The 27,385-nt window shown below is 47.6% G+C and overlaps 2 protein-coding genes across 3 annotated transcripts; both read right to left on the reverse strand.

Annotated features, from left to right (window-relative positions):
- Nucleotides 1-166: 166 nt before the first annotated feature.
- On the reverse strand, nucleotides 167-7,821 carry akr7a3 (aldo-keto reductase family 7, member A3 (aflatoxin aldehyde reductase)). The gene is made up of 7 exons (XM_070860358.1): nucleotides 7,569-7,821; nucleotides 6,898-7,085; nucleotides 3,865-3,969; nucleotides 2,313-2,409; nucleotides 1,632-1,731; nucleotides 1,347-1,476; nucleotides 167-733 (listed from the first exon to the last, which is right to left on the reverse strand). Exons 1-7 carry the CDS (start codon nucleotides 7,798-7,800, stop codon nucleotides 572-574), a joined length of 1,014 nt encoding a protein of 337 aa, XP_070716459.1. The 5' UTR covers nucleotides 7,801-7,821; the 3' UTR covers nucleotides 167-571.
- Nucleotides 7,822-10,054: 2,233 nt separating this feature from the next.
- On the reverse strand, nucleotides 10,055-24,744 carry mad2l2 (mitotic arrest deficient 2 like 2). 2 transcript variants are annotated; one of them, XM_070860361.1, is made up of 9 exons: nucleotides 24,701-24,744; nucleotides 23,912-23,963; nucleotides 21,220-21,338; nucleotides 20,934-21,005; nucleotides 19,735-19,835; nucleotides 14,977-15,071; nucleotides 13,531-13,604; nucleotides 11,198-11,290; nucleotides 10,055-10,775 (listed from the first exon to the last, which is right to left on the reverse strand). In XM_070860361.1, the coding sequence occupies exons 2-9, from the start codon at nucleotides 23,949-23,951 to the stop codon at nucleotides 10,734-10,736; spliced, it is 636 nt and encodes a 211-aa protein (XP_070716462.1). In that variant the 5' UTR covers nucleotides 23,952-23,963; nucleotides 24,701-24,744; the 3' UTR covers nucleotides 10,055-10,733. The 2 variants fall into 2 exon arrangements, with proteins under 2 accessions (XP_070716462.1, XP_070716463.1); XM_070860362.1 differs by lacking the exon at nucleotides 24,701-24,744 and adding an exon at nucleotides 24,602-24,622.
- Nucleotides 24,745-27,385: the final 2,641 nt, after the last annotated feature.

The following is a 27,385-nucleotide window of genomic DNA, read 5'->3' on the forward strand; positions in this document are numbered from 1 at the left end:
TATCAGACAGTAACTATTCCCTTCTCCTCCCCAACTTCGGGGTTACAGTGACACTCAGCAGTGTTGGGAAAGTAACATAATGGAACCAGTTTACCTCAGCAGTCTCCATTTATAAATGTGAACCAGTTTTGGTTTTTATTCTCCATTGAAGACAGATTGGAAACAATTTTGTATTGTTGCTAACAGCTTTAATTCTATTAAGTGTTTAGTTAAATTCTCCAGCAGTTATAAGATGGAAGTAACTGAGAACTTCCTCATTGATACCACGGTTTTTCCCCTAGACTGGTTCTCTGCCTGATTCCTTATTACAGGACAGTTACCCCTCCCTTGCCCAGCCCGACCATCACTAATTTCTCATAGCAGATCAGCAACTTCCACCAGGTTTGCAGGATGCCAAGCCACCTGAACATGGCTTACATGAAGCAATTCACCTGTACCGGTTGCTAAATTCAGCTCCTAGAAGCAAAATCATTAAAAATTGGTTATACAGGAAATTATATTTTTTCTAATTGCAATAATTATTAAATTCATTTCAGTGCTGGTATTTTAAGCAGAGCACAGGCGATCTGCCTTATCGAAAGTAATTTGGGCAGTCGTGTGCTACGAGGTTCCAAGCTTCATTAAAGGCTTCGACCACAGCTGGGGCAAGTGGCCCTTCTTCAGACGCAGCCAGGTTTTGTTGGAGCTGCTCCATCGTTGACATCCCAATTACAACCGCGTCACCAAGATCTCCCTGGAGAAAACGAACAAGATGTCAGCCCTTGTATTTATTGTATGTGACAATCCTATCTGAAGAGATTTAAAGTAGTTGGTAGAAGGATTAGAGGGGAGCTGAGGAAATGATTTTAACAGAGAGGATGATGGGGTCTGGAACTCACTGCCTGAAAGGGTGATAGAGGCAGAAACCCTTATCACCTTTAAAAACTTGGATGTGCACTTAAGGAGCCTACAGGGTTGTAGACCTAGCGCTGAAAAGGTGGGAAGAGGCTGGGTCCACTCTTTTTTTGACGGACACGATGGACCGAATAACCTGTGTCATAATTTTCTATGACGAGGGAAGGTGAAAAATGAGCTGGTTAAGGACCATCTCAATGAAAAAAGTGGAAAATGAGCAGGTTACAGACCATCGCTGAATGGGGAAATTGAAGAATGAGCAGGTTAGGGACCACCACTGAATGGGGAAACTGGAATGAGCAGGTTAGGGACTATCCCTGAGAACAGTCCTCAAACCGCAAACTGCTGAGTGAATCAGTGACCTGGGGCTAAGTTTCCATTGGGCCAAGTCATCGCTCTAATGAGTTATAATTTGTGACATTGATATTTACGTGGCAGAATTTGTGCTGTACCTGCAGTTTGGAGTGATGATACATCCAACGTAAAGCTGCTGCTGTCAGGCTTGGCTTCTCACAGCTGTACGTTGCATCTATTGCTTTCTTCACTAAATCTAAGGCTTGAAAATGATGCTCCTTCCAGTACCTGAACCATGGTCGAAAGCAAGGAAAGAACATTATTCAGAGAGAATAACGGAAAATGCAAAGCTTAGAAATGACTGAGAAGTGAGGTGCCAAACAGCTCGTTGCCGCTACAGGGAAGGGGTAGAATGTGAAGCCTGACGGTAGCAGAGAGCGCACCTGTTTCTGTATGCCTCGGCCCAGCTGTTTCCAAAGAAGCGGCCAGTGGGCTGCTTCTCGTTTTTATCTTCAAATTGGTATTTCCCGGTCAGCAGCCCACCTGCACCAATGAGACAGTGTTTATATTCTCCATTCCTCAGGGATCCCCTCCCCCTCCCCACAAAGTCTTCTGCAATACTCTCCTCTCTCAACTCCTTAAAGCCCTTTCTTGAACCTATAAATGATCTGGAGGCTGAAGTTCAGAGTGGGGCCTGGGCTGACTTGGCTATCCATTTTATGAGGACTGGGAATGGACCCCGTTCCTCCCTTCACCTTAAGGCGTTGACCATTACTCCCCCACTCATCCACGTAACGATTCCTTCAAGGGGGGGGGGGGGGGGGATTATTTTATCGGATGTCCGCACATGCATTTATAATTGTGGGTCACTGGACAGGGATCAGATTTTTTTCCTGAGTCCACGTATAGCCCCAATTGCACTGCAGTGGAAATGGTCTAACTCAGCACAGACCAGAGAAGGGTGGGGCTCAGCCATTGGGCTTTAAACTACTTGGAAACCTTTTCTGAATATCCACATGGTGCAGCAGAGCTGGATAATTCAAAAGGAACAATTTCAGTAACAATGTTTTGCTAGGTTCTGACATTGATCCCATGTTCCATCTATTTCTGGAATGATGCTGTACCTGCAAGTGGGTTGTAGGCATAAAATCTCATCCCTAGATGCCGGAGACAGGGAAGGAGTTCCACCTCCACTTGCCGGGTGGTGGCATTGTACATTCCCTGCAAACAGAAATAAAATCATTCCAGAACGAACCATCTATATGTGGAAAACACGCATCCAACCAGAATAATGGGCACCAACTACTCGGCTCCCAGATATTTAGCTTTGTGGCTAACAACTTGCAATTATACAGCACCTTTAAAGTAGAAAAATATCCCAAGATGTTTCACAGAGGCGTAATCAGACAAAAAATTGTCAATGAGCCAAGGAAGGAGCTATTAGAACAGGCAGCTAAAAGCTTGGTCAAAGTGGTAGGTTCAAGAAAGGGCTGTAAGGAGTTGAGAGAGAGGAGAGGTTTAGGGAGGGAATTCAAACTACTGAAGGCATAGCTGCCAAATGGTGGAGTGAAGGGAGTGGCACAAGAGTACAGAGTTTAAGGGTTGGAGGACTGAAGGTTAGAGGTACGCAGCAGTAAGGCTGGAAAGCCATTATGTGCCATGTGGAAGCAATGGACACACTCAATTCCTCACTTATCAGCCTCAAACATGCCATCATGGAGAATTGACAAGACTAAACACCTCAAGACAAGAGCGCAACGTAGTGGGGAACTCTGGAACAACACTGGCAGCAATCCAGGAGCAGGTGCACAGCATGTGTTGGGATGTGGCACAGGCCAGTGATTTTATGGTATGGGAGAATCACTCACCGGGAGACATGTCCTAACCTCCAAAGGACAGTGTCCAAATTTCTAAAACAATTTGTATTGATGCAATGCCTTTAATGTAGTAAAACGTCCCAAGGTGCTTCACAGGGGCGATCATCAAACAAAGTTTGACACCGAGACACACAAGGAAAAATCAGGGCAAATTACCAAAAGCGTCTCAAAGGAGGACAGGTGGAGAGGTTTAGGCAGGAATTCCAGAGCTTAGGATCTTGGCAGCTGAAGGCCTGGTCACCAACGGCGGAGCAATTAAAATCAGGGATGCTCAAGGGGCCAGAATTGGAGGAGTGCAGAGATCTTGGAGGAGATTACAGAGATGAGGCGAGGCCATGAAGGGATTTGAAAACAAGGCTGAGAATTTTACCATCAAGGCGCTTAACCGGGAGCCAATGCAGGTCAGCGAGCACTGGGATGATGAGTGAATGGGGCTTGGTGCGAGTTAGGACACAGGCAGTAGAGTTTGGGTGGCCTCAAGTTTACGGAGGGTAGAATGTGTGAGGCCGGCCAGGACTGTTTTGGAATAGTGAAGTGAAAAAACAGAAATAACATGCTAATAAATCCACAAATACAAGGAAATACGTCAGATGAGCACAATAATTAAAAGAGAAGCTTACAGAGTTAGATCCTCCGGCCAGGACTGTTTTGGAATAGTGAAGTGAAAAAACAGAAATAACATGCTAATAAATCCACAAATACAAGGAAATACGTCAGATGAGCACAATAATTAAAAGAGAAGCTTACAGAGTTAGATCCTCCAGCTGGTTGAATGTTGCGACTCTCACTCTTGACGTACCTGATAGATTGTGGGAAGGACCCAGTTGTTATGTTTACAGAGTGAATGCACCTCTGCCACTTCCCATGAGGCATAGTTTGAGAGGCCGAGTTCTTTAAACTTCCCCTAAAAAAAATTCGATGTTAAACCATTGGGACTTTTTACAAGTTATTTCACAGTAGCAAAAATATCTAACACCACATGCATCATTAACAGAAACCCTGCTCTTACCATGAAATGAAGACATGCAAACATATAACATCAGATCATCTCAGAAATTGCTGAAAGCCTGTTATATGCAGTGAATCACTCAATGGCAGTAACTGTTATACTTTTCTCGCATCAAAGACCTAACAGACAGTGATGATATAAATAGTTCACTTGTCTTTGAAGGAGGAATGTTGGCCATGACACTCGCAGAACGCCCTGCTCCTCTTCATATTCGATAAGATGCCACATAAAAGGTTACTGCACAAGATAAGAAGAGTTCACAGGTTGGGGGTAATATATTAGCATTGGTAGAGGATTGGCTAACTAACAGAAAAGAGACAGTCGGGATAAATGGGTCATTTTCAGGTTGGCAAACTGTAACTAGTGGGGTGCCACAGGGATCAGTGCTGGGGCCTCAACCATTTACAATTTATATGAATGACTTGGATGAAGGAACCGAGTGTAACGTTGCCAAATTTGCTGATGATACAAAGATAGCTGGGAAAGCAAGTTGTGAGGAGGCCGTAAAGAATCTACAAAAGGATATATATAGGCTTAGCAAGTGGGCAAACATTTGGCTGATGGTATATAATGTGGGAAAATGTGAGGTTATCCACTTTGGTAGGAAAAATAAAAAAGCAAATTACTATTTAAATGGGGAGAGATTGCAAAATGCTGCAATACAGAGGGATCTGGTGGTTTTTGTACATGAAACAAAATGTTAGCATGCAGGTACAGCAAGTAATCAGGAAGGTAAATGGAATGGAGTATAAAAGCAGGGAAGTCCTGCTCCAACCGTACAGGGCGTTGGTAAGACCACATCTGGAGGACTGCGTACAGTTTTGGTCTTATTTAAAAAGGAAGGATATACTTGCATTGGAGGCAGTTCAGAAAAAGTTCACGAGGTTGATTCCTGACATGAAGGGGTTGTCATATGAAGAGAGGTTGAGCAGGTTGGGCCTATATTTATTGCCGTTTAAAAGAATGAGGGGTGATCTTATTGAAATATACAAGATTCTGAGGGGGCTGGACAGGGTAGATAGAGAGAGGATGTTTCCCCTCGTGGGGGAATCTAGAACTAGGGGGCAGAGTTTCAGAATAAGGGGTCGCCCATTTAAGACAGAAATTAGGAGGAATTTCTTCTCTGAGGGTCATGAATCTTTGGAATTCTCTACCCTAGGAAGCCTTGGAGGCTGTGTCATTGAATATATTTAAGGTGGAGAGGCGCTAATTTTTGAATGATAAGTAAGTCAAGGGTTATGGGGAGCAGGCGGGGAAGGGGAGTTGAGGCCAGGATCAGATCTGCTATGATCTTATTGAATGGCGGAGCAGGCTCAAGGGGCCAAATGGCCTACTCCTGTACCTATTTCTTATGTGATTGGATCTAACATCCACCTGAATCACTGGAACAGGCAGGCAGGACCTTGATTTAATGTCTCATCCTGAGAGCAGCAGTTCTGACAATCCTGCACTCCCTCAGTCATCATCATAATCATCATCATCATAGGCAGTCCCTCAGAATCAAGGAAGACTTGCTTCCACTCCTGAACTGAGTTATTTGGTGGTGGTACAGTCCAATACGAGAGCCACAGACTGTCACAGGTGGGACAGATAGACGTCGAGGGAAGAAGTGGTTTGCCGTTCGCTCTTTCCACTGCCTGCGTTTGATTTCTGCATGCTCTCGGCGTTGAGACTCGAGGTGCTCAGCGCCTGCTGGATGCATTTTCTCCACTTAAGGCGGTCTTTGGCCAGGGACTCCCAGGTGTCAATGGGGATGTCACACTTCATCAGGGAGGCTTGGAGGGTGTCCTTGTAACGTTTCCACTGCCCACCTTTGGCTCGTTTGCTGTGAAGGAGCTCTGCATAGAGCACTTGCTTTGGGAGTCTCGTGTCTGGCATGCGAACTATGTGGCCTGCCCAGCAGAGGTGATCGAGTGTGGTCAGCTCTTCAATGCTGGGGGATGTTAGACTGGATGAGGACGCTGATGTTGGTGCGCCTGTCCTCTCAGGGGATTTGTAGGATCTTGCGGAGACATCGTTGGTGATATTTCTCCAGCGACTTGGTGTCTGAGCCATACAGGAGGGCGGGTATTACTACGGCCCTGTAGACCATGAGCTTGGTGGCAGTTTTGAGGGCCTTGTCTTCAAACACTCTTTTCCTCAGGCGGCCGAAGGCTGCACTTGAGCGCTGGAGGCGGTGTTGGATCTCGTCATCGATGCCTGCTCTTGTTGTTGGAGGCTCCCGAGATAGGAGAAGTGGTCCACGGTGTCCAGGGCTGCGCTGTGGTTCTTGATGACTGGGGGACAGTACTGTGCAGCGAGGACAGGCTGGTGGAGGACCTTTGTCTTATGGATGTTTAGCGTAAGGCCTATGCTTTCGTACGCCTCAGTAAATACGGCGACTATGTCCTGGAGGTCAGCCTCTGTATGTGCGCAGACGCAGGCATCGTCCGCGTACTGTAGCTCGACGAGAGGTTGGGGTGGTCTTGGATCTGGCCTGGAGATGGTGCAGGTTGAACAGGTTCCCACTGGTTCTGTAGTTTAGTTCCATTTCAGCGGGGAGCTTGTTGATGATAAGGTGGAGCATGGCGGCAAGAAAGATTAAGAGGGTTGGGGCGATGATGCAGCCCTGTTTGATCCCAGTCCAGACGTGGATTGGGTCGGTGATGGATCACACAGTACTGTACTGCTCAATGGGCTATGGCAAGTGGGACTAATTAGATAGCTTTCACAGAGCCGGCACAGGCACGATGGGCCAAGTGGCTATGATTCTATACCCAAGTATGACTTGCCCTCTCTGCATGCCCACAGCCTTCGTGTTAGACTCTAATCTCCGCGTTGTACCTGTTGGTGAAATTCCTGGCAGACAGCCAGTGTTTCCTCAATTGGTGTCTCGTGGTCTGGGGCATGGAGGTACAGGATCTCGATGCTCTCCCTTTGCAGACGCTCCAACGATGTGTTGAACTGACATCGGACACTCTCTGCTTTCAAAGTCTTCCCATCCCACGGATTCACTTTGGTTGCGATCTTCACTGGAAGATACAGAAAGAAACAGAAATCAAAGCAACATGCACCTCACGGACTGCCGCTGTTCAAGAAGGCAACTCACCACCATATTCTCAACGACAATTAGGGATGGGCAATAAATGCTGGCCTCGCCAGCGACACCCACATGTCAACATATAAAAACAAAGTTGTTCTAAACCCCCTGCTGCTGCCACCAACACTGCCCAGGCAACACTGAGTGAAGGGCTGAAATGCCCAGTGACTGCACACTATGGGTGCCCGCGAATTGCGCCCTCCCGAGGACTACATACGCCTACGGTCTGCATACTCGCAGGGATTGCACTCTCGGTACCCGCACACTCCCGGGGACTGCACGCACACTCCCGGGTGCCCGGGGGAGGGCACTGCACACTCCCGGGTACCGGGGGCGAGAGAAAGGACACTGCACACTCCCGGTACCGGCGGATTGCACGGACCCACTCCCCCTCCCCCAGGTCCGGGCTCCTCACCTCTCTGTCCGAGGCCCAGCGCGCCCACGATCTGCTCCGCGCGCCCTTCCGCGTACATAAACGCGCCGTCCAGTTGGTCGTGCCCGTGCTCCAGGAACGTGCTCACCATGGCCGCGCTTTGCTCGGCGTTCACGCGCCGCCCAAACTCCACGCTCCCGAGGACGGTTCGGGGCCGCACTGCGGCCGGGGAACTGGACATGATGCGGGCAATGTGAGACCTCAACACCGACATCAAGCGCAGAGAGAGCGCGTCACCGAATCCCGCCCCAGGGGGCGTCGTTTATTTCCAACACCAGACCTCCGATTGGTCACCTTTCAAACAATACTTAATTTCTGATGTGTGCCACACCCAGCAGTTTCTCATCAATGTGTAATTAGATCCTGCCTGCCTGTAATCAATCAGTTTGCAAAGTAATTCAAGCCACTCTGACTGCCTTGCTCCAGGTAGCAGAGCTCAGCTTCGTGGTTAAGACAATTTCCTACCCTACAATCAAGTTCCTTCCCCACTCCCACACCCCCACCAAGATCCTAACCTTCCTCACACCCCTGAGTTTCTCACCTTTTCCCTCACCAAGTTCCTGACGACCTCCTCCTGCCCAAGTTCTTTCCCACCCAGGTTCCCGACGTTCTCCCCCAACAAGTTCCTGATCTTCCCCCGTAGATGGGGGCATTGTGGGTGGGTCACACAGAGATCGGTAACAGGTTTATTGGGTATGAAGTGAATAGTCGGTGTCATGACGACCAGCTTTCGTTCAGTCCAATGATGTCACTTCACGGAGCTTTCCGAGAAATCAAGCAGGTCTAGTGGGAGGAGAGGGAAAATGCAGTACGGATGTAAAGGATTTGCAGTTGAGAGAACGTGCTACAGGTGTAAAGGAGGTTTGGAGTTAGAAGATCCGTCTTACCATCACGTTTTTGCTCTCATCCCCTCCCCCCTTTAGTCCTGGATCATGTTCTTCTCTCATCCCCACTGCTCTCCTCTCCCCCCGATTCCTCCCTCACCCCTCCGATCCCTTTTTGCCCCCTCCAATCCCCTCTCACCCCCACATCCCCTCTCCTCCTCCCTCCCTCCAATTCCTTCTCTTTCCCCCCCCTCCTCCAATTCCCTCTTTCTCTACCCCCCCCCCCCCCCCCCCCCCCAAAATTCCCTCTCTCTTTCTCCCAGCCAGCTCAGAGCCAGTGACCTTCTCCCAGAGTTGAAGGAAGCGTGTCCTCAACTGTTGGGTACTGCGCATGTGCAGCATTGGTAACAGTGGGCGACTCCACGATACTGCGCGAATGCGCAGAAGTCGTGCAGAATGTTCATGCAGCTAATCACTCCGAACTTTATATCCATTTTCAGAATGGAGGAAGTTAAAATACCAGTGATAAAAGCAAAACTAAAATCAAGGGGAGGATCTTATTGGATTCAATACAAGTAACAATATAGTAATGGCAAAAATTATGGGATTTAAACTAGATAAATCTCCAGGACATGATCGTTTCCACCCTAGGGTATTAAAAGGTGAGGAAATTGCAGTTAGTCATAACCTTTCAAAGCTCTCTTGATTTGGGAATTATGCCATTAGATAGGAAATTTGCTAATGTCACTAGATTATTTCGGAAGGGTGGGAGAGAGAAACCAGGTAACTTACAGACCTGTCAGTTTATCATCAGTAGGGGGGAAGTTACTAAAATTTGTCATTAGGGGCAGAGTGACTGAGTACTTGAACAAACATGAGCTGATCAGAGAGAGCCATCGATTTGTTACGGGCAAGTCATTTCTGACTAATCAAGTTGAACGCTTTGAGGAAGTCACAAATAAAAGCTAGCTATGGATGTTATCTATACGGACTTCCAGAAGGCATTCACTAAGGGTCCACACAAGAGATTATCAACAATGAGAGCACACTGAATTGGAGGTTGCCTTTTGATTTGGGCTGAAAATTGGAGAGTGGGGACAAGGGTAGGTACTGGATTGGCAGCATGTGGTAAGTGATGTTCCCCAGGGATCTGTTATGGGGCCTCAATATTTCACCATATTTAATAAATGACTTGGATGGAGGAATAAAGAGCTGTATAATTAAAGTCTGTAGATGACACCAAGTTAGGAGGGACAGGAAGTAGTGGAGAGAGAAGCTGGATGTTGCAAAGGGACACAAACAGATTAAGTGAGTCGGTAATACTATGACAAGTGGAGTTCAATGTGGACAAGCGTGAGGTCTCCACTTTGCACCCAAGAAAAATAAATCAAGTATATTTTCTAGGGCCTATGCTATGAAATTCCCTCCCAAGACTCCTCCTCATTTAAGACCACCTTCTTTGACTAAGCGTTTGGTCACCCCTGCTCATATATCCTTCTCCAATGAGGTGTCTATTTTTGTCTAATTATGTTTCCGTGAAGCACCTTGGGCTGTATTCCAAATCACCAAGAAAAAGGAGAAAGAACTTTAAAATGAGTAAAAAAATATAAAAGCTGTTAACAGATTTTACAAAATATCCTGTAAACTAATTTAATTCCTTTACTTTCAGCATTTTAAAAAGTACAATAAAGAAAAAAAAACATACCTGCTTCCCACAAATTTCTATTTTTAAATTTATAAAATGTTCTTTCATCCAACCAGTTTCTTCCATCTGGGAGTACCAAATAGACCATGGCTTCAAGCCCTCTCCAGGACCCTTCAACCTGTCTCCGGTGGGGTGAGACAGCTCTGCTCCCTCCCCTCGTGAAGGCCGCAACCTTGCACAGTTGACTAATTTCTTATTATGGAAGCTGGCAGATGACTGCTGCGGAAATTCTGCAGTTTCTCGATTGTAAACCTTGTACGATGCCGTAACATTGCTGCACAGTCTTTTTGGAAAATGTCTACTGAGCACATCTTAAAAAACAATGCCGAATCATGCACAAAGATAAACTATTTCAATCATAAATTTACACAGAATTTCATCTCATCCTCAATGTATGTAGCACAACACAAATGGAAACCACAAGTTATCGCAACAGTACAAGAGGATTAAAACCTATCCACAGGTAACAATTCAGGATTTGATCCCCACTAGTGCTTCACATTTCATGAGTTTTGAAAGTTCTCTCATGTCCCACAAGTCAGTTCAGTGATGAAACATGCCCGATGCCTTGGGATCTCTGTTCCACTTGGCATTGTGGCTATAGGGTCCGACATGCAGTCAGGATGTTTTCTGAGCTCTCTCCTCAACGTACAACTGCATCTATAAAAGAGTTTAAAAAAAAAGGATGGATCAAATGCAAGTCCCAATATGAGGGTGTTGTGTAGTACTGTGCAGACAGTGGACAGGCAGTACTCAATAGATCAGTTGCAGTAGTCACTTTTTTTTTTAGATGTAATCCAGAAAGCAGCAGTCACAGTAAATTACTGGGTTAATTCAACAGCCCTGTGCATTTAGCACCAAATGGGTTCATAGAAAACAAACAAGAGTAGATGATCCTAGTTGTAGTATTTTCCAACAAATGGCCTCACCTGCCACCCAAAGTTACCACCTAATGTACTCTTGTGGTCTGGAAATCTTTTCAGAAACATCTGATGAGTTTACAATTATAAAATGCATGAGTGCTACTGTCACATAAAGCACAAATCCAACATAAGACCCCCTTGCTAGAGTTAAAGTGTTACCTTTAAGATATCTGACGTCATCGTTTTCAGTGGGATTAGCCGTGGCTCTCGCATGTTCACTTCCTGTTCATCAGCATGGATCCACGGGAAGTCCTGCACAGAAAATAAAAAATCAGCAAGGCCGAAAGTGACAAACACAACATTAATTGTTGTTTTCTGTTTATTTGTTCTCGGGTTGTGGGCAATTTATTGCCTGTCCCGAGTTGCCCCAAGATCGTGGTGGGCTTTCTCCTTGAATCGCTGCAGTCCGTATGGTGATGGTGTTCCCAAAATGGTATTGGATAGTGAACTCCAAGATATTGATCCAGTGACAATATGGGAATGGCAATATATGTTCAAGTCAGGATAGCGTGTGACTTGCAGGGAACTGGCAGGTGGCATTGTTCACATTATGTTACTGCTTTTTGCCACTCACTAGTAGGTTGTGAGGTTGGGAGGTGCTGCTGAAACAAGCTGGTGGAGAGGGTGGATATTGAATTCAGTGGCAAGGGCATTGTGCTTTGTCCTGGATAGTGTTTCTTGAGGGTTATTACATCCACCCCCATCCAAGTGAGTGGAGAAAATTCCATCGCAATCCTTAGTTCAGCCTCGTAGCTGGTGAAGAAGCTTTGAGGGGTCAGGAGGTGCACCATTCATCGCAGAGTATCCAGGCTCTGCCCAGGCCACAGTGCTGATATGGATAATTCAGTTAAGCTTCTGGTTAATGGTGTTGATGCTGATGTAGCTGTGGTAACAACACAAGGTCAAAGGGAGATAACCAGGCTTTCTCTTGTTCGAGATGGCCATTTCCTGGCACTTACGTGTCAATATCTGGATAAAGGCCGTGATGAGGTCTGGAGCCGAGTGGTTCTGGCAGAACCCGTACTCAACGTTAGTGAACAGGTTATTGGAAATAGCTATTGATTGATGACACTATTAATTACTTCTTCCATCATTCTACTGATGATTGTCAGGAGGCTGATTGGAAGTAATAGTTTGTGTTAGATTTATTTTGTTTTTTGTAGATAGGACATATCTGGGCAATTTTCCACATTGCTGCACTGGAATAGCTTGGCTAGGGGATGGTTAGTTCTGGTAAGCAAGTCTATAACATTATAGACAAGAATTATCAGAGCCCATGGCCTTTGCTGTGTCCAGTGCATTTAGCCAGTTCTAATGTCACTTGGAGTGAACCAAATTGACTGGGCACTGGCATCTGTGATGGTGGGGACTGCAGGAGGAGGTCTAGTAGGTTTATCCACTTGACATTTTTGGCTGTAGACACTTGCAAACACTTCAGTCTTGTCTCTTGCACGAGTACTGGGATCCACTGTGGTGGAAGATATAGATGTTTATGGCACTTCCTCGCGCCCCCAACAGTTGCCTGACTGCCCACCACCATTCCAGACTAGATGTGAAGCAGCACGAATTATACTCAATATAACGGAAATGGAAGGAAGCCAACTTTGTGATGGATAGAATGTGGGGTTTGAAACTCAGGACATTGAAGTTTCGCATGGTCTGATTCAGCCTGAGCAAGTGGCCAGGAGGGGATGGAGCAGAACTTATGGCAGGGGACGGAGGATGATGGCTCCAGTCTTGCCAATGTTTAATTCCTGGAAATTCTAACTCATCCACGACTTAATACAGCGAGAGGTCACCATGGGGTTTAGAGAAATGGTAGAGGTAGATCTAGTGTCATCAACATAAATATGGAAACTGACTCCATGCCAATGGATTATATCAGAGAGGACAGAGGGTCTAAGACTGATTCTTGGAGTAACTGTGTAGGAACAGGAAGAGAAGCCATTGTTGGATACGCATTGCCTACATTTGGACAAATAGGACTGTAATCATGCAAGGGCAGTCCCAGAGCTGGACAACAGAGAGGCAATAAAGGAGGATGATATGGTCAACTGTGTTGAACACAAGGAGGGATAATGGATCGCAGTTATAGAATATGTCATTTGTGACTTTGGCCAGGACAGAAGTTAGCCTGAAGTGATTTGAGCAGGGAATTTTGAGCCGGAAGACATCTTTGAGAACCTTGGAGAGGATGGGGTCATTACAAATAAAGTGAAAGTTAGAGGATGGACAGGTCATGAGTTGGTTTATTTTATTTTTTAAGGAGGGGATGATGCCAGCAGTTTTGAAAGGGAGAGGGACAGTGACTGAGAAAATGGAGCCATTAACAATGTAAGCAGACATGGGGCCACGGTCCGGGGCCACGGTCCAAGCACTCAGTCAGATGGATATATAGAAAATCCCCTCACCGGAGACACATGTAACATAAATGTACACAATTACCAACACATCAAAGACCACTGCAGAGTCGACCCAGATAGTCTGCTCACCTTTATCACCTGAATCTTCTCCATATTTCGAGTGGCAACATCTCGGGTATGAACCAGCACAGTGAAGGTACAACCTAGAAATAAACAGCACAGTTCTAATAAATACAAACATAGGAGGAAAACAGGGCCTGAAACAAAAACCCAGGAGGAATTTATTCCAACTTCTGCATTACAAAGTTACAAAGCAATACTTAAAACAGAGTCATGCTCCCTCAATAGCAAAGCAAACTAATTCAGAGAGTTGAGCCGTGCAGACCAGTAAGGTCCCAGGCTTGATTCCCAGTCTGTGCTAAATTAGCTCAGCATCTGGGGCAGCAGTTAAGGTTACACGTGAGCTATTGAGGGATGCTGCATGGTCAGTGGTGTGGTGTTTTGGATGAAACATTAAACTGTCTGCCTGTCCAAGAGATCCTATGGTACTACTCCTGGTATCCTGGGCAACATTCCTTCTTCAACCAATACCAACAAAAACAAATGATCTAGTTGTTCATGTCATTTGCTTGATGCGTGACTGTGCTGTGCATAGATTGGCTGGTACATTGGCATACAAAACAGCGACATTTCAAAAAAATATTTGTTGGTTGTGAAGGACTTTAGAACATCCCAGGGACAAGAAAGGTGATATGCAAATTAAAACTCTTTCTTTTTTCAGTCCTCTGGATTAGGGAGGAGAAAAGAAACTGTGTTATCCAGTGGAAAGTGCATGCGTGTGGAGGTTTGGCAAGGACAGTTAAATTCAGCTGTGATACTTCCCACAGTCGAATAGGCTGCCAGTGATTGCTGTCTAGGTTTGAATATCAAGAATGGCCCTTTAGAGTGGGGGAGGTCTGGAACTTACTGCCTGAAAGGGTGGTAGAGGCAGAAACCCTCACCACATTGAAAAAGTACTTGGATGTGCACTTAAAGAGCCGTAACCTACAGGGCTACAGACCTAGTACTGGAAGGTGGGATTAGGCTGGGTTGCTCCTTTTCGACCGACAGGGACACGGACATGATGGGCCGAATGGCCTCCTTCTGTGTTGTAATTTTCTATAATTTTAGGTGTGGTATCAGGAAAAACTGTGGGAAATATACAATAGATCCATCAGCATCTGAAGAGAAAAGTCTTCAGAACCTTTTGGGCAGAGACTCTTCAACACAACGTGTATTTCCGCCATTCTCTGTTTTTATTACGGATTCTGGAGAGTATTTGGTGCCCATGAAACCACACCCCAGGAAAAGTAAATACCTTCAGGAGAGATGGGGAGAAAAATAGCAGAGAAAAGAAAGTTGCTGTTCCAAAGAAATGCAGAAAGAACTGTCCCACTCCCCAATCCATCAGATTGTACCCGGTCTCTTTCACAGTCAGTTTCGCTCCATCCCCTGTATGCCCAGGCTGAAGTTAGCAAAATTCCTAGTTTGCTACGACCGTGCTTGCAACAAACACACGCCTAAGCACAGATTTACCTGGAGGGTTGCTGTCAAGAATCGCATCACAGACACTGATCTTCAGGATCGATGCTCGAAGGAGCTGCTCAACACGGGAAAGCAGCGAGTCAGAGCTGCAAAACAGCCAGCCAGAAGATTAATAGATGTCACAGGAAAATTCAACCAATAAAAAAGTTTTGGCTGCACAAGTGCCCCTCAAACACAGTGTCCTTAATTACTCTTTCCTCCCTTTTCTCCTAAAGGCACGGACTCTTTCTGGGCATTGCTCAACTGGCATTAGTTACTCCCTGGTGACCATTCTTCAAGTGTGGACCTTTGGCAGTGCAGGCTCGAGGGGCCATATGGCCTACTCCTGCTCCTAATTCTTATTTTCTTCTGTTGAGTGTTTGTAGGCTATTTGACCATGGGAGTAACACAGCCATATCTGATCCTGACCTCACCTGTATGATTCTCTGAACCAGAGAAAAAGTGGCTCCACCCACTCCCAGGCCTCTCTGCTCCCATGCAGCTGGCTTTGCTTTTCTTGGCTCCCTGCCATTTCTTGCTCACTCAAAGTACCCTAAGCCGCTCCAACATCAGCTCCTATTTTCTCCCAGCCTCAACAATAGACCGGCCTGTCTTCCAAAACTAAGAATCTGTGCTATAATGCCCAGGGCCCCCTTCTGCCCTGTACTCCTGGGCTGCGCCAAGCTGTCACCATAGACTGTTACTTTATAGAAAAGTTCCTTCTAACATACTGCAGTAAACATCTATTAATCCTTTAGCCTGCTTAATAAACTGCCAGGGTGATGGGAGGGAAATATACAGGAATGAGATCAGGTTAAGTAACATTGTGGATATTGTGTATAATTGTGGGAAAGTCCTCACAGCAAGTTGCCATAACGACTGACAGGATTACAGCAAGGTCACACAGATTGATTTAAAAGAGAATGTCAGTCTATTTTCTTACAGAAAGAGGGAGATGGGAACAATGAGAGAGAGTCAGAGACAAAGACAGTTCCAAGAAAAGAAGAGGACAATTTGAAAATTGTCCTTGATTAATGCCTAGAGAGATCAATTAGTTCTTTAAGTTTGGCAAGCTCCTCAATGAATCGGAGGGGGTCTGTCGATGTCTGGCGGGGAGTAGGGAAAACGGGCTGGCATTTGGGGAGGTGGGGATCATTCGTCACAACGCAGTGCTGTGCCCTCCCTGTTGACCTGTTCTTTCTACTTTCAGAGCTGCTGGGCCTGCTGTACTTTGCCAGAATCTTCTGTTTAAATTTCAAACCTGATCCCTACATCTGTGTTTTCCATCACTCCCATTTTCTTTAGGCCTCCCACTGCCTCAGCTCGTCACATGTCTTATTTCTTTAATGCTACTATAACTTAAGGGAAATGATTGAACAATCGTTCCACTGATGCTTCCTTGCTGTGTCCGCTCGCTCTCTGCCCCTTTTTCTAGTTTCTATTAATGTTAGTTCATCTCTTATTTGAGTTCTGAAGAAGGGTACAAGCTGAGAACGTTGACTCTGTTTTCTCCCCAGATGCTGACTGACCGGCTGTATGGTTCCAGCGTTTTCTGATTTTCCCTCAGTGAATCAGATCCTTTTTATTCAATTATTGTTTAAAATAAAAAATAAAGAAAGCCAGGCAGTGAGCCTTGGTTAAATTGATGGTATGGTGCCACAGCTCACTAATCTACTTTTTTCCCTGTGCCACAGCTCACTGGTGTAGTTTTGGTTTCCTTACCTAAGGAAGGATATACTTGCCTCAGAGGGGGTGCACCAAAGGTTCACTATATTGATTCCTGGGATGAGAGGGTTGTCCGAAGAAGAGAGATCAAGTAGAATGGGCCTATATTCTCTGGAGTTTAGAAGAATGAGAGGTGATCTCATTGAAGCAGACAAGATTCTGAGGGGACTGAACACAGTAGATGTTAGGAGGATGTTTCCCCTGGCAGGGGAGTCTAGAACTCAGGGTCATTCTCTCAAGATAAGGGGTCGACTATTCAGAACTGAGATGAAGAGAAATTTCTTCACTCAGAGGGTTGTGAATCTTTAGAATTCTCTACCCCAGAGGGCTGTGGCAGCTCAGTCATTGAGTATATTCAAGACAGAGATCGACAGATTTTTGGATATTAAGTGAATCAAGAGATATGAGGATAGTGCAGCCAAATGGAGTTGAGAGGTAGATCATCAGCCATGATCTCACTGAATGGCGGAGCAGGCTCGAGGGGCCAAATGGTCTACTTCTGCTCCTAATTCTTATGTTCTTCTAAGTAGGAAGAAACTATTTGCTTGGTCAAGTGGGTCGGTAACCAGAAGTCATAGATTTAAAATATCTGGCAAAAGAACTAGAGGGGAAATGTGGAGAAATTTCTTCTCACAGGGTTGTTGAGATCTGGAATGCACTACCTGAAAGGGTGGTGGAATCAGAATCCATAGTAACTTTCAATTGGACATGTACTTGAAGCTGACTAATTTGCAGGGTTATTGAGGAAAATAGGAGAGTGGGGCTAATTGGACAGCTCTTTCAAAGAGCCGGCACAGGCACAACAGGCCAAATGGCTTCCTTCTGTGCAATAGGATTCCACGATTTTAGCCCCAATTGGCACAGCCCACTGGTGTACTAGCCCCTGATATCCCAGCTCACTGATGTACTAGCCCCTGATGTCACAGCTCACCAGTGTACTAGCCCCCGGTGTCACAGTTCATCATCATCATAGGCAGTCCCTCGAAATCAAGGAAGACTTGCTTCCACTATAAAAGTGAGTTCTCAGGTGACTACAGTCCAATATGGAAATTACAGTCTCTGTAACAGGCAAGGCAGACGGTGGTTGAAGGAAGCGGTGGGTGGAGAGTCTGGTTTGCCGCACGCTCCTTCCGCTGCCTGCGCTTGTTTTCTGCATGCTCTCGGTGACGAGACTCAAGGTGTTCAACGCCCTCCCTGATGCTCTTCCTCCACTTAGGGCGGTCTTGGACCAGGGATTCCCAGGTGCCGGCGGGGATGCTGCACTTTATCAAGGAGGCTCTGAGGGTGTCCTTGAAGCGTTTCCTTTGCCCACCTGGGGCTCGCTTGCCATGTAGGAGTTCCGAGTAGAGCGCTTGCTTTGGGAGTCTCGTGTCGAGCATGCGGACAATGTGGTCCGGTCCATGGAACTGGTCGAGTGTGGTCAGTGCTTCGATACTGGGGATGTTGGCCTGAGCGAGAACACTGACGTTGGTGTGTCTATCTTCCCAATGGATTTGCAGGATCTTGCCGAAGCAGCGTTGGTGGTACTTCTCCAGCACTTTGAGGTGTGTACTGTATATAGTCCACATCTCTGAGCCAAACAGGAGGGCGGGTACCACTACTGCCCTGTAGACGATAAGCTTGGTGCCAGATTTGAGGTCCTGGTCTTCAAACACTCCCTTCCTCAGGCAACCGAAGGCTGCGCTGGCACACTGGAGGCGGGGTTGGACCTCATCATCGATGTCTGCCCTTGCTGATAGTAGGCTCCCGAGGTATGGAAAATAGTCCACGTTGTCCAAGGCCACGCCGTGGATTTTGTCACAGCTCACTGGTGTACTAGCCCTCGGTGTCACAGCTCACTGGTGTACTAGCCCTCGGCGTCACAGCTCGCTGGTGTACTATCCCTCGGCGTCACAGCTCGCTGGTGTACTAGCCCTCGGCGTCACAGCTCGCTGGTGTACTATCCCTCGGCGTCACAGCTCGCTGGTGTACTATCCCTCGGCGTCACAGCTCGCTGGTGTACTATCCCTCGGCGTCACAGCTCACTGGTGTACTAGCCCTCGGCGTCACAGCTCGCTGGTGTACTATCCCTCGGCGTCACAGCTCGCTGGTGTACTATCCCTCGGCGTCACAGCTCGCTGGTGTACTATCCCTCGGCGTCACAGCTCGCTGGTGTACTATCCCTCGGCGTCACAGCTCGCTGGTGTACTATCCCTCGGCGTCACAGCTCGCTGGTGTACTAGCCCTCGGCGTCACAGCTCGCTGGTATACTAGCCTCTGGCGTCACAGCTCACTGGTGTACTAGCCTCTGGCGTCACAGCTCACTGGTGTACTAGCCTCTGGCGTCACAGCTCACTGGTGTACTAGCCTCTGGCGTCACAACTCACTGGTGTACTAGCCTCTGGCGTCACAGCTCACTGGTGTACTAGCCCCTGGCGCCATCAACAAGCAACACACGTGTTCATATCCACCCTTTCCACACAATGCAGCTCTGACCCAGCCAAGCCATTATAGACAGGTACCGAGGGGCCATGCAGATCCTCCAGAAGGAGAGCATTCTTTATTTTAAGTTGGAGTGCAAGTCTTCCCAGGTCTCGTATTTCTCCAAGTAACTGGATCTAGAACAGGACTGATGCAGGAATGGGAACAAGTCACCAACTCATCAGTCGTACCCCATTCTCCATCCGAGAAATAACACACCTTATGAGACAAGGTGCTGTGGGATACATTCATTGTTCCAAATCTCCTGTCAAGATAGTTTCTGGCAGTGTCGGAGATCAGGCTCTGCTTCGATTCATTATGTCTACTGATCTAATAGTTCTGTCTCACTGGATTTCCTACTTAGGTAACAGAGTGGAGAAAGCATGAAAAGGATTACAATATTTAGAAACATGACAAAAAAAAGATCTAACTGAACAGTTTTAAAGATTGTTCAATTCAAAATATAAATAGAATCTGCCCTGCTTGTGTACTGGATCGAAGTTTAATTGCAACAATCTTCAGAGACCTGGATCAATAGTTTGGTGATAGTACAAGAAAACAGAAAACCCACTGAAAATATCTCACCTGACAGACAGCAGAGGAGGCTGGGATATCTCAAAGACAAAGCGCTCCACAGGATGGTGCTCTTTATCCAGGATCACCACCACCACCCGATCCACTTCATTCTAAACGGGAGCAAAGATTGCAGGTTACAATCCACATGTGGCTCATTCCAAGCAGGTGATCATCCACTTATTAACAAAGAGACATCAACAAACGTTGGAGGGGACCTGTAACACCCCTTCAAACAACAGTTTTTGCTGGTACACAGAGGCACCCCAACAGAACTAATGTTTCTCTGGGTTTCAGTGACTTCTTTTTAAGTTGTTCCCGGGAGGTGGGTGACACTGGCAAGGCCACATTTATTGCCCATCCCGAAATGCAGAGGTTGTGGTGGTGAGCCTCCTTCTTGATCTCTTGCACTCTTCCTGCTGAAGTTGCTCCCACAATGACATTAGGTAGGGAATTCCAGGATTTTGATTCAGCAACAATAAAGGGACAATCGATGTTCAAATCTGGATGGTGTAGACTTGGAGGTGATGGCATTCCCACAACATTACTGTTTTTTGTCCTCTTTTGTGGTACAGGTTGCGAGAGGGTGGAGGGGAGGTTATGTGCTATCAAGGTAAACCTTGGTGAGTTGCCAAAGTACATCCTGTGCAGTCACAGTGCACTGGAGATGAAAGGGGGGAGTATGAAAGCCAGTGACAGGGTCACTCATTAAGTGGGCTACTGTGTCCTAGATAGGGTCAAACTTCAAGTGTTGCTGCGACTGTACCCCTCCAAGTGACTCGTGAGTGTTCCATCACACTCCCGACTTGTGCCTTGTAGATAATGAAGAGGCTATGAGGGGTCAGGAAGTGAGCCATTCAGCAGAGTACCCAGCCTCTACTTTTATCATGTTTTCCTTTCCTGAAGAATCTTAAAATATGCATCGATAAATGGACAAAAACAGAGATAAAAAGCTGCTCTCTGCCACACAAATGTTTGGGGGAGGATATGAAAAGTGAATGATATAGACAGGCACTAATTTGCAACCCAAAGAGCTGCTGTGCAGATCCTGGTAGTCTCTTTACACTAGTAGAGACCCAACCCTGGAGGGGGAATGAAACCTGGTGAGGGCGAGGGGAAATAATGTGGAGTAGAAATTAACTCAATAAAGTGTAAATTCATATAAACAGTTGTACACATCGACAGAAACAGCCAATTAAAGCCTTCCTCACCTTCTCAATCAGAGGCTTGATGCAGTGTAGTGTGTCCTGGATGTACTGGTTCAGCTCCGGGTGACACGACATCTACATAAACACAGCATTCAAAGGATAAACAAAGCATCATTCAGCAAAGAGAGAGATACTTAATATTTTATGAAGCATGAAATGCCTAATGGCAGCTCACGTTAACCAGACTTAAACAATGCTGTAACCAAGTGGTGTAGAAGAATGAGCTATCCTGCACTGTAGATCACTGCTTCAGACTATCAATAAGCTGGAAGCTCATCAGTTTTCTCACCTGGACAGGTACATTGTACTTTTTCCTCTTCTGAAAGATTCCGATTGGATAAACCTCCCTGACGTACAGGATCATATGAATGGCCACTTCTAGAAATTCACACAGTACATCTGCGACCACTGGAGAGAAGCAGAGAGATGAGATGAGTTGGGGTGCAAGGGCACATGGGCACAGCCTGTCGTTTATGGCTGGAGGAGGCGGGTGAATATAGGGAAGGGAAACAGGGCTGTGCGAAATTTGGAATGCTGTCTATTGGGCCTACTTAGCACAAAGCATTGTAACAAAGGCAGCAGTTAGAGAACTCATCTTTTTTTCCCAAAAATATACTTTATTCATATAACATTTTCACAATACATTGGAAAATAGTTCAGTACCTTGCGGTCAGCAATTCCATACAATTCGTTTAGATGCTGACAGCAGTCCCATACAATGCACTAGTGTGCATTTCATTTCAAGGTACAGTTTAGTACAATCCGTAAATCACGTTACATGTAGTACTGTGCAAATAAGGGTATTACATGGAGCAGATAAGAACAGGTTTACATTACATTCCAGGATACATTTCAATACCGATCACAAATCATGTTACATGTAGCACTATGCAGATGAAAGCAGTACACAGAACGGATGAGAACACATTTACATCTCCAAGATGGGGTTTGGGAAGGGTATCCGCAATTGGATCCAACTGCTCTACACAGACATCAGCAACACAGTTCTAATCAACAGGTGGGAAACTGAAAGCTTTCCGATCAGGTCTGGAGTCAGGCAAAGCTGTCCTCTCTCCTCTGTCTTGTTTGTGTGCTGTATCGAGCCCTTTGCCGAGTCCATCAGAAAGGATGAGGGCATTAGGGGGGTGACAATCCCAGGCAGCGGAGGCGCTCAGATCAAGACCTCCCGGTACATGGACATCGCCGTCTTTTGTTCGGATCCGCAGTCGGTCTGCGGATTGCTCACAATCTGCGACCAGTTTGAACTAGCCTCAGGGGCGCAGATTAATCGCAGCAAAAGCGAAGCCATGTTCTTTGGAAGCTGGGCCGACCGATCTTTTATTCCCTTCACCGTTAAGTCAGATTACCTGAAGGTGTTGGGAATATGGTTCGGAGCAAGCAGGGCGTGCGCCAAAAACTGAAAGGAGCGTATCGCTAAAGCCAAACATAAACTGGGATGGTGGAAGCTACGCTCCCTCTCCATTGCAGGAAAGAACCTGGTCATCAGGAGTAAGGTGCTCTTGGTGTTGTTGTACGTGGCGCAGGTCTGGTCCATACCCCACTCCTGTGCCGTGCAAGTCACCCGAACCATCTTCCATTTCATCTGCAGATCGAAAATGGACCGTGTCCGCAGAGACACGATGTACAAATCTCTGGACAAGGGAGGAAAGGACGTTTTGAACATGGCCCTCATCCTGATGGCCACTTTTCTGTGCGGCTGCATCAAGCTGTGCACAGACCCTTCGTACGCAAACACCAAGTGTCATTACATGCTGAGATTCTATCTGTCCCCGGTATTGCAAAGGATGGGTCTGGCCAGGCTGCCGCGGAACACTCCAACCAGTTGGACCATGCCTCACCACCTGTCCTTCATGAAAGAGTTTTTCAAGAAAAACACCTTTGACCACAAGGCCATAAAGCAGTGGTCGGCATGCAAGGTCCTGGATGCCCTACGGAAGAAGGAGACGATGGATCCTGTCGGGCGTTTCCCCGAGCAGACTGTCAAACTCATTTGGCAGAATGTCTCATCGCCAGAGCTTTCACACAAGCACCAAGATGTAGCTTGGTTGGCGGTGAGTAGAGCCCTACCCGTCAGATCCTTCATACATAGCCGGGGTTTCAGAGACACGGCACTCTGCCCCAGAGTTGACTGTGATGGTCATCCATCTCCTTCGGGATTGCCCCTTTGCAAGGCAGGTCTGGAAGGAGATGCAGTGGTTGCTGTCGAGGTTCATCTCAAGCAGCTCCGTAACACAGGACTCTGTGCTCTGCAGACTGTTCCCAGGGACGCACACCGAGACAGACATCATCTGCTGTTGGAGAGCCATCAACTTAGTGAAAGACGCACTTTGGTCTTCCCGAAACTTGCTGGTGTTCCAGAGCAAGGAGACGTCCATGGCTGAGTGTTGCAGACTGGCGCAATCCAAGGTCCAGGAGTACGTGCTGAGGGACGCACTAAGGTTGGTGCAGACGCCGCAAAGGCACAATGGAAAAGAGCCACAGTCTAAGGCCCTTCCACCACGGTAAACCCAGGGGATGGAATCAGACCCTTCCTCGGGCTGTATCTTTTAATCTGCTTGTATACATAGAGCACCATGTACTGACAAACACCTGTGTTGTGCCATGTATAATGAAAGTTAGAGGCCTCATCACCCCTGGGCTGGGAAGAGGAGGTGGAAAACAAACAAAGACTCAGTAGTCCCGCTCCTTAATCACCGTCAGTAACTCCGCCTGAAAGTGCACGTGGTCAACATAGGATCAGGCTCAATTATGACACCCCCAATACTCAAGTTTGCCCAACGGCCACTTGGGAAAACTACAGCAGGCAACCAATACCCGTGGAACGGTGCCCCAGCCTGAGTCAGCACCATTGTCAGGAGGGGAAGGCAGATCATTGACAAGAAAACAAAGTAGCTGGATTTGTTACACAGTTTCATACAGAATATCACTGACTGACAATGTGAGAATATCAAAGACTGCACCTTGTCCAAAATTGAGATCCTGTCGTGTGAGGGTGGCCATGTTCACAAACACCTGTTGGAGAAACAAAATCAAAGACCATTGGTCAGGAATGCGGGCTTTAAGAAAACTGTTGCTATTTATTTCTTGTCCCACTTGCAGAAGAACAACTTGCATTTATATAGCAGCTTAAACAAAGTAAAACATCCCATGGTGCTTCACAGATAAAATTTAACACCGAGCCATACAAGGAAATAGTCAGGCAAATGACTAAAAGCTTGGTCAAAAAATAGGTTTTAAGGAGCGTCTTAAAAGGAGAGAGAGAACTGATTCCAGATCTCAATACATTCCCCTTTAGAATATTGGTAATGATTTTCACTGAGCATTCATCAGCTCGAGCACTTTGAATTCCATTATTTCAATGTTGAACCAATGATGTGTGTTAACACATAGTACATTCTCAGGCCAGGGTCCAAGCCTGTGAACAGGGCCAGTATTGATTTGTGGTCTGAGTAACACAGATGAGCTGGTATTCAATGGGAAAGTCAATGGACGTTTGAGCAGCATTTCACTGTCGGTGAAGCGCTTAGAGATATCTGTGAAACAGTCGCTGAAGCGGGGAGATATCACAGCCAAGGCCCGACACGCGGGCTTTCCAGCCGAGATAAGGAGCGGGATCCTTGGCTCCTTTCCCCCTCCCTAATCCGGCGTACACATCTCCGGCCGCTGATTGCGCTCCGGGATTCACTCCAGGAGCAGCCTCATTGCTCCTTGGTGCCCCCGGCCTAAGCCGCGACCCGGGCCTGACCTACCTTGCCCTGGCGCCGCTTCTCAGCAACACAATGCGTCCTGACGTCATCGCCCTGCGTGCGTGGAACGCGCCGCAGCGCGAGCTTCAGTTTAAACCCAACGGCTTTGTGTCAAACACCGCGCGAGCAGCCCCACATACCCGCCTCACACCGACCCACCCCAGTCACCATCACCCCAGCCCACACACACACAACCACCCCAGTCACCATCACCCCAGCCCACACCACTCACCCTCACCTCCCACACACCCACCTCACCCCCACCCCACACACCCACCCCAGTCACCATCACCCCAGTCACACCCACCTCACCCCAGCCCTCCCCCACCCCACACACACTCCACCCCAGTCACCATCACCCCAGCCCACACACACACAACCACCCCAGTCACCATCACCTCACCCCCACCCCACCCCACACACCCACCCCAGTCACCATCACCCCAGCCCACACCACTCACCCTCCTCACTCCAGCCCTCCCCCACCCCACACACCCACCCCAGTCACCATCACTCACCCTCACCTCCCACACACCCACCTCACCCCCACCCCACACACCCACCCCAGTCACCATCACCCCAGTCACCCACCTCACCCCAGCCCTCCCCCACCCCACACACACTCCACCCCAGTCACCATCACCCCAGTCACCATCACTCACCCTCACCTCCCACACATCCACCTCACCCCAGCCCTCCCCCACCCCACACACCCATAACCCCACCCCATTCACCATCACCCCAGCCCACACACACAACCACCCCAGTCACCATCACTCACCCTCACCACACACACACACACCACCCGACACACCCACCCCAGTCACCATCACCCTAGTCACCATCACTCACCCTCACCTCCCACACACCCACCTCACCCCCACTCCACACACCCACCCCAGTCACCATCACCCCCAGCCCACACACGATCACCACAACCCCTCACATCAGCCCCACCCCAGTCACCATCATTCCCATCTCACCCACTCAGCTCCACACACCTCACCTGACCTCCAGCCCACACACCATCATCCTCACACCCACCTTACACACCCTCACCTCTCACTCTCATCCTGCCCAGCTCTCACCCCACACACAATATCCACCCCTCCCACCCGCTCCGCGCTTCACAACCACCCTCCACACCTCATCCCGGTCTCACCCACCCACACACCATCACCACATCCCCTCACACCCACCCCCCTCACCTCACATCTCCTCACCCCACACTCCCCCATCCCCTCATTTCACACCCACCCCACATACCCTCACACCTCACCCTCACCCCCACACCTCACCCCCACACACCCAACGCCCGGCCCCTTACCTCGCCCCCACACACCCTACTCCTGGCCCTTTACCTCTTCCCCACACACCCACTCCAATCCCTCACCTGCTCCTCGAGCCCGAACCCTATGCGAACTGCAGAAAGTAATCCGAAGGAAAGAAGCCGAGAGACAAAACTGATGTCTTTTGGTGAGATTTATTTGTCACTGGTACAGACTTTAAGATAAGTGTCACACCTTCAGAAGCTCCCCGCAGCAACTTTACCGTGTATGGGCAGCACACAGTATCAGCGCTACGCAACCAGCATGGAACCATAGAAGGCCATATGGGCCATCGTATCTGTCAGTTGGTTGCTTGCAAAATGTAAAGGGCTACTAATATCCTGTCTCTCCTCTGGCCCCATCTCTCCCCTTCAACCAATAGGTCTCTATCTTCCTGTAATTCAGAGTTACCCAACTTTTCTTTAAAATAATCCACCCCTTGTAGTAAAGCAGTTCATCTTTGTGTTAAAAATATTCAGCTAACCGCTCTCGTCATTCTCAGTGGCAATTATAGGCAGTCCCTCGAAGCGAGGATGACTTGCTTCCATGCCAAAAAGGGATGCGTTCACAGGTGTTTCAATGAAGGACCGAATATTCCAGATCCCGAACTACATTGTGAAAGGTGGAAGATGCCTGTGCTTGGATTTTTTTTTAACGCGTGGTGGCCGTTGCACACCAGCTACCACAAGGGCTTGACAGAGCGAGGTCTTGGTCCAGTGGCAAGGATTACCCAAGACCAACTGGAGACCAGCTCTGCTGCACAAATCGAGCGCGCACACATATCGCAGTGCCCTTTCCTGCTTTCTCTCCATACCCCTTTGTGATATATTCACAGAGCACAGCACACACAGCTTTTAACATGGCAGGCAGCTCTCTCGGAAGCCTCCAGAAATCTGCCTCGTTCTGTTTATTATTAACCCTGCACTTCCAGTACACAATATGTCCACATCCACAGTGTGGAGCTACAAACATTACAAGCTGACAGACATTACACCCTTGATCCCCTTCGCTGTAAGGGCCATATCTAACTCCCTCTTGAATATATCCAATGAACTGGCATCAACAACTCTCTGCAGCAGGGAATTCCACAGATTAACAACTCTCTGAGTGAAGAAGTTTCTCCTCATCTCAGTCCTAAATGGCCTACCCCTTATCCTAAGACTGTGTCCCCTGCTTCTGGACTTCCCCAACATTGGGAACATTCTACCCGCATCTAACCTGTCCCGTCCCGTCAGAATCTTATATGTTTCTATGAGATCCCCTCTCACCCTTCTAAACTCCAATGTATAAAGGCCCAGTTGATCCAGTCTCTCCTCATATGTCAGTCCAGCCATCCTGGGAACCAGTCCAGTGAACCTTC

The sequence above is a fragment of the Pristiophorus japonicus genome, chromosome 18 (assembly GCF_044704955.1).
Source record: "Pristiophorus japonicus isolate sPriJap1 chromosome 18, sPriJap1.hap1, whole genome shotgun sequence".
Classification (NCBI taxonomy): domain Eukaryota; kingdom Metazoa; phylum Chordata; class Chondrichthyes; family Pristiophoridae; genus Pristiophorus; species Pristiophorus japonicus.

What these genes read in the sequence shown, in the direction of transcription:
- akr7a3 (XM_070860358.1), bottom strand. Translation starts at nt 7,800, where the DNA reads ATGTCGGTGTTGAGGTCTCACATTGCCCGCATCATGTCCAGTTCCCCG. An exon ending in GCCAGGAATTTCACCAACAG is followed by an intron (nt 3,970 to 6,897) that starts GTACAACGCGGA and finishes AATTTTTTTTAG; the next exon opens with GGGAAGTTTAAAGAACTCGG. An exon ending in GCCGAGGCATACAGAAACAG is followed by an intron (nt 1,477 to 1,631) that starts GTGCGCTCTCTG and finishes ACCATGGTTCAG; the next exon opens with GTACTGGAAGGAGCATCATT.
- mad2l2 (XM_070860361.1), bottom strand. Translation starts at nt 23,951, where the DNA reads ATGGCCACCCTCACACGACAGGATCTCAATTTTGGACAAG. An exon ending in CCTCCTCTGCTGTCTGTCAG is followed by an intron (nt 15,072 to 19,734) that starts GTGAGATATTTT and finishes GCTGTTTTGCAG; the next exon opens with CTCTGACTCGCTGCTTTCCC. An exon ending in AGAAGATTCAGGTGATAAAG is followed by an intron (nt 11,291 to 13,530) that starts GTGAGCAGACTA and finishes TTTTCTGTGCAG; the next exon opens with GACTTCCCGTGGATCCATGC.